The sequence below is a fragment of the Danio rerio genome, chromosome 15 (genome assembly GCF_052040795.2).
Source record: "Danio rerio strain M-AB ecotype USA chromosome 15, GRCz13ab, whole genome shotgun sequence".
Taxonomy (NCBI): domain Eukaryota; kingdom Metazoa; phylum Chordata; class Actinopteri; order Cypriniformes; family Danionidae; genus Danio; species Danio rerio.
In genome coordinates this window covers 19645234-19652500 of record NC_141035.1, presented here as the reverse complement: position 1 = coordinate 19652500, position 7267 = coordinate 19645234, and the positions used below count along the sequence as shown (strand labels likewise).

General features: G+C 34.0%; 1 protein-coding gene across 4 annotated transcripts in view; it reads left to right on the top strand.

Annotated features, from left to right (window-relative positions):
• Nucleotides 1-7267, top strand: part of hip1 (huntingtin interacting protein 1) — an 89706-nt gene that overhangs the window by 71930 nt on the left and 10509 nt on the right. For all 4 annotated transcript variants that reach the window (XM_087283368.1, XM_087283367.1, XM_087283369.1 and 1 more), the window contains 5 exon segments: nt 1867-1974; nt 4593-4729; nt 6641-6751; nt 6846-6904; nt 7096-7189. In XM_087283368.1, coding sequence (XP_087139494.1) covers nt 1867-1974; nt 4593-4729; nt 6641-6751; nt 6846-6904; nt 7096-7189 — 509 coding nt within the window.

The following is a 7267-nucleotide window of genomic DNA, read 5'->3' as shown; positions in this document are numbered from 1 at the left end:
AAATCTTCTCAGTTGGGCCAACATCCATCCAATGACCATCAATGCATCTCAATAAAGCCTTATTTTTAAAGTTTTTTTTAAAGTTTTTTATTGCAAAGAGATGCAATTCACAACAGCTGTTAGACATTTGTACAGCAAATTCCCCATTAATTTCCCTAGTCAGGGTAGGAAAACTAAAAACAATTGCACGATTTCTGATGATAATACAGAGCCATTAGGAAAAAATTCGTGTTTAACCCTGTATAAGTCTAAAATTTAATTTTTAATGGTCTTAAAATGGTCTTAAAATGTCTTATATTTAACTTGATGAAATCTGCAAAAACCCTGTTCTTTATAATTCATTTATTGAAAGTGTTTTGTCCTTTTCCTTTTTGTTTGTTTTCCTCACTGTCTATAAAAAACAAGAAACGTCTTCAAGGCTTTCTTAATTTGTGCTCAAAAAGTTTATGACTTGCTCTGCTAAGTCTTGCATCCTATCATGAACAGCAGGTGTGGAGGATGGCACATAAAATACTAGGAGACAGCACACACCCATTAAACAAATATTTTGAGTGGATGCCCCTATGGTGACATCTAAGTACAATAAGATGTTCCACAAACCGTTATAAATGTACTTTTGTACCTGAAGTAATTCGATTATGTAGTAAATGCAGTTAATCGTGGATTATAATTTCTTAATATTAATTCTATTTTTTTTATTTGCATTATTATTGTTAATGATTTTTTCTTTATTGTTATTATTATTATTTTTTTCTTGTTTGTGTACTTGATGTTAAGTGTTGGTGTTTTGTGTTAAGTGTGTCATTCTTGTTATTTGTGAATATATCAAGCACCACCATGTCAGAATAAATAATAAATTAATAATAATAATAACAATAATAATAATAATAATAATTAGTTTATAAGTAGAGATATATATAAATAATATTAATAATATAAGTATATATATATATATATATATATATATATATATATATATGTGTGTGTGTGTGTGTGTGTGTGTGTGTGTGTGTGTGTGTGTGTGTGTGTGTGTGTGTGTGTGTGTGTGTGTGTGTGTGTGTGTGTGTGTGTGTGTGTGTGTGTGTGTGTGTGTGTATGTATATATAAATATATGTATATATAAATATATGTATATATATATATATATATATATATATATATATATATATATATATATATATATATATATATATATATATTACACATACACATACTCATACATACATGGTAATGATTTAAATATAAAGGATATGGCACAAAAAGTAATCTAATTTAAGGTGGTGTCATTTAATAATAGCTTAAAAGCTTTTTTTCCCAGTAAAAGACACTTTACCAAAACACAGACAATTTTTGTAAAAAAAAGATGAAAGCTGTAAACTGCTAACCAAAGCATTTTAGGCCTTTAGTATTGTTTAAATGATAATTTAACACTCAGTCTGAGCAAAGTGTATCATGAAACAAACGTTCTGAATCAGTAAGTGGTCCTAAACAGTCTGGCTGTTGTCTGAGCTTCTATGCTGGTAAGGGTGTGCAATACATATAGTGACACATATATTATGTTATTTTGCAATGTTACGCCACTGACTGTTGGGAAAAATAGTTAACACATCTGAAAAATTGAACAATTCACACAGTTTTGAAAACAGCCATGCTATCGTCAACTACTGAAAACTTTCCTACTCCCTGTTTTTGCTTTGTATTTAGCTCAAAAATATACAACTAAATCCTTTACCAGTAAAGCCCTGAGCACCATGAATGCATTCAGACTTCATTCATCACTTTTGTTGACACCTAATTCTTCAATTGAGATGAGAAACGCTCATATGATCCTGTTGTAACACTGATTTTCCTGTCTGTGTGTAACAGATGTGTCTGGACTGGTGCGGGCAGTGACTCAGTTTGCTCACCTGGTGGGCGATGTCATCGTGCAGGGCAGCGCCACCTCCCACATGGTGCCAGTGGAGCAAGCTGACGGTGAGCATGACACATTTATCATTTCAACACCTTCCTATTCAGGTTTACATCATGTAATCACATCAAAATGCAAAACGAATGCATATTTATATGCAAATGCTTTATCAAAAATATATAAAGGGCAGTATCTGCCTAGCTCATGTTAATCTCGAGTACCTATAGAGTAGAACTGCATCATTCATATCTTTGACGAGTCTTTCATTGAGCAATATTTGCAAAAATTACAGCATCACATGTCTATGTGGGATTTACTGTAATCATTTGCTTGGTGGTAAACGACGAAGTCTCCTTTCATGATGTCATCGTATATTTTTCTCATTTGTTCATTGTAAAACGTCTACATGTGGGTAGTCCAGTGCAATGTCAATTGAAGTAGTAAACATTTGGTGGTCAGCTAAACAAAAATATTTAAACACACATCGTGGGATTATGCCTGAGTAACGTTTGGTCAACTTTACAGTATGTTTGTGTTGTTTATAAAGCTGTGGTGAAAAATAGTTTTGAGAAATCGATCGCCAATAGCTTAGAGGTACTGTGTTCTGACATACAGTATATAGCAGAGTGCTCATGCCGGTGACCCTAGTTTGATTCCCAGCTCGAGGTCCTTTGCCGATCCTTCCCCTCTCTGCTCCCAATGCTTTCCTGTCTGAAATCTCCCCTATTCTATATCATAGTAATGGTAAAAACTTAGCGATTTTTTGTTTTGGACCTGTACTTAGTTTTTAACAGCAGATGGCTTTCTAGGCTAGTTTTTTAATTATAACATTAATCATACACTGAAATTCTCATGAAAAGCTCTCAGAAAGTTGTTTTTTTATGTCAGGTGTTAACGTAAACAGCTAACTTCAAACACACTTGTAATTCACTTGAACCAAAAATAATTATTCATTAAGTTAGCAAAGGTTTAAGTGGTATTTGTAAGGAACTGAATGCAAGTTGAGTATGGTTGTTCGTAAAGCATACAGCAGCATCTGCTATTAAAAATAAGCTCAGAATCCATTCAAGCTAGAAAAACTGTGTATTTTGCTGTTAAGTGTCTAAAGTACCGAAAAGTGTTGTCAACACTTTTCTAAACACATAATAGTTTTAATAACTATCTCTAATAACTGATTTATTTTATCTTTCTAATAACTGATTTATTTTATTATAACATTACTAATAACTGATTTATTTTATCTTTACCATGATGACTGACTGTACATATTATTTTACTATATATTTTTCAAGACACTTCTATACAGCTTAAAGGAACATTTAAAGGCTTAAGTAGGTTTTTTAGGTTACCTAGGTAAAATAGAGTTTACTTTCATTCTCTCAATCACAGTGAAATAGGGGCTTCTGCTGTAAGTGTCAGTGAAAGAATGTCCAGCAAACACACATGCAGTGAAATTGTGCATAGTTTCTGCGTTTTTAAGAAGTTGGAGCATTTTAAATACTCGCGCTTGCCTCCCTCGCCATAGTAAGCTACGGCGACATGGCGCATATGAGATAAATGATGTTAGTACATAATAACCAGTTATGATCATTACTGAACCATACCAAATTGTCCTTATCTGCATCACACCAAAGACACAATTAATTTTGACACCCCTAGTATTTACCATGGTATGTATTTTTCTGTCATTTCAAAATTTATTTTTACTTTGTGATAGTCTTTTAATCAATTTGTTAATGGGACAGTATGTGTGTGTGTGTGTCCAACATTTTGGTGAATTACATTTGTTTGAGTTTGTTATAAATTTGAAAATGATCACTTTTGCGATGACAAGGCTCCATTTCAATGGCTCAAGATGCCATCTGGCGGTAAGGGTAAATGATTAGCAGCAGTTTTCCATCCCATTGGATCTCATTTTTTAAATAATCAGTCCAGGAGGTGGCGCTGATCAACAGCAGTATCAGTTCAAAAGTGTTCAAAGCAAGTAAAGTAGATTAAAACTATCGTTTCAAAGCGATCATTACGCATCAAGCATCCTCCTTACGCATACACGCAAAGCATAATGGGAAATTTTGCATTCTAAGAAAAAGGTCTTTAGGCTTGCTCTAGTAATCTGACGAATTAACTCACCTCTCAGATCTAAAGACAACACTCATGACAAAACTGCTGAGTTTGTCAGTTTTTGGGGTCTCCCAACACATTTCTATTGTGGTCTGTACTATTTGCAGCATGTTTCTGTATTTGCATGTGTTGTGAGAATTTGTGTAGGTCTATTATCAAAATGATACTTGTAGCACATTTGAGCTATGTCAACTACCCTTTTGATATAAGTAGCATAATTGCACTCACTAAAATTAAAATGCTAAATATTTTAAAACCGCACTGTATTATCACGTAGAGACGTCCAAGAAACTGACTTTGTTTAAGTTGCTCTCCATACATCACAAGGGTCATTCCAATCATTGTGGTTCTGTTAATAACTGGCCGCCGGGGGTCTGGGGGTTTGGTTTCAAGTTGCTTTTAAAGAGCATGGCATAACTCAAAGCGACTAATGTGCTGTGCCCACGTGCACAATGCAATCATGTCATTCATTGCAGCAAATGTGTCTGTCGGAGCGTATGTGGAGTGTCTGCAGGTGACAGATGGCTAGTCTGACTGCTTTCTGCTTTTTGTCTGTGGGCAGCATTGGCAGACAGCGTGAAGGCGTGTGGCGCGAAGGCCCTGACGCTGCTCTGCCAGCTCAAGGAGCAGGAGTCTATGGGGGCGGCAGACTGTAGTCAGCTGAGGACGGCACTGGATTCTGTCAAGGCCTTGGGCGAGGTGAGAGTCAGTCTGGGTTTTAGTTTAAGAAAACAGTTGATTGAACAGCCATATTGGCAGGGCTCTGATATGTTTTGGGCATTTGAGTATCTGCTTGGGGGTCTTTCCTCATTTTAGTCCCATTTTTTTGTCTGTCTTGCTCAGTCTAAATAAAGGCACAAAGTAATGAAAATAAATCTTCGATGGATTAAAAAGAAATGTTAGAATGTAATTAGCAGAAAGAACCATTTTAGCACACTTTTCCTGAATGATTTATAATCTGCCAAAACCGGTATAAAGTATTACTGTATTTTTTACTGCATATTATACAGCATATACTGTATATCGTCCAGTGTTTTTTTTTCTTTTAATATTTTGAATGGCTTTTTATTTGTATATTTCGGGTTTTAACTACTTTTTTTCGTAACATTTTATTCAGGATTTCTAGGTTCAGACAAAATCTTACCTACATTCTTAGTTATTTCTGCTGAGAATTTTGTAAAAACAAACTTTGGATTTATGTTGAATGATGTTTTTGGAGTGTTGTTGCTAAAAACTTAATATATGTAATAAAAATTTATACTTTTTTATCTTTAATATTTACAATGCAAATCCAATTAGATCCACTAAATTGATAAACTAAACAAGTCTCTCATATAATACATCTACTAAAAGACAGTAAATACTACTATTAGTCAATAATATTACTAAAATTAATAAAAATTGAATAAATTAAAATTTACACACATTTACCCAAGTAAATGAATCTGCGGAAATCTGCGAATGCAGATTCCATGTGGGCCTACTTATTCCCCAACAAATGAGCTCTTTACAGATGAGGGAATTGTAAAAAAAACAAACAAACAAAAAAAAACAACAACAAGCAAACAATAGTAATAAATATACCAAGATAAAAAATATATATTCATACAGTTATTACCATCATAATGAATTTTCAGCAGATGCAATTGTACATCAAGTTACTTTGTGTTACGTTGTAGTTGCATCAAATTAGATAATTAATAGGTTAATTAAGCTCTAAATTAAAAATAAAAATATTGTAATACTTTTCCTCCTCTTCATTCAATTTACTGTTGATTTTCATAATTTGAAGGTTTTTTTAAATTGTCATTTTCATTTTTTAAAATGTGTTTAAATTTCGATTGTCATTTTAGCTCTTAAACATTATTTTACTTAGGTGCCAAGGAATTAAGTTTTTTTATATTTTCTTAGACTGTTTCACATCTAATTTTTCAATTAAATTTGATTTCTACTTGTTAATAAACTTGTTATTAACAGTTAATAAACTGTTTTTAATTGTTTTTATTATTTAATTGTTCACTCAGGTGCAAAGGTGTCATCTAAATTCATTTTCGCTTTAGTTTTACATCTGATATTTCCATTTAAATTGATGTCACATTTACTTAATGTAAATAATTTGTACTATTTTAGTGAATGAAAACAACACCATTGTTGTTAATCTACTTTATTAATACCAGTAATTGATTTTATATTGTGAAACGGTATTATCTGTATATAGTATTACACATCATGAAGACCATGATATGCTTAAAGTGAAAATGAAAAATAAACTCCTGTGAAGTCATATCCTTTGGGGCAAACTTTCGTAATACTGAATTGTTAAAATACATTATTTGCAAATTCAAATGTTTAAATCTAAGATTTTAAATTTAATAATTATTTTAATAATATTTAGTAAGTCATTAATCATTAGTATGCTCCGATAAATAAAAAACAAGAAAGAGATGCTAGAAGTCACTAACTGTAAATGTGGGAACAAGCAAATTGCATTACTGTACTCCACACAGTTTGCTCTGGCTATATGTTTCTAATTTTAGCATATATAGTAGACAGTAAACAAAGCATGCTAACCATTTCTTGCTCGTATCCTCTTGTGTTTTGTGTGAGCAGAAGTTGCGTCCTCGGGGTCTGGAGCTGCAGCAGGGGGAGCTGGGAGATCTGGTGGAGCAGGAGATGGCAGCCACATCTGCAGCTGTAGAGTCTGCTGCCGCCAGGATTGAGGTAATCAGACGGCTCCCATTCAGACCGACGCTTAATAAAACATGAAGCGCTCCGGTCCACTCATCTAATGCTTTTCCCCTTTGCTCTCTCACAGGAAATGCTCAATAAGTCCAGGGCGGTTGACACTGGAATCAAAATGGAAGTCAATGAAAGGTCAGACTGACCGAGCCACATGTGTGTTATGAATACAAATACAGTGTTAATTCTCAGTGGATTTGTGAAAATGTCACCTTTTTTTCACTTGGATAGTGCTGCGTGTTTACTGTCACCCCAGACGCATTAGCCGACCCACCCTGACGCATGCTAAACAGGCTTTATTTGTTGCTTTCTGTCGCCCCCTGCAGGATTTTGGCGTCCTGTACAGATCTTATGCAGGCCATCAGAGTGTTAGTTCTGTCCTCCAAAGACCTGCAGAGGGACATTGTGGAGAGCGGCAGGGTGAGGGAACCGAACACTTTGAGCAAAACACATGCTGGTGTTGAGTTTAAAACATGTTTCTGAAGTTTCTTGCGTGCT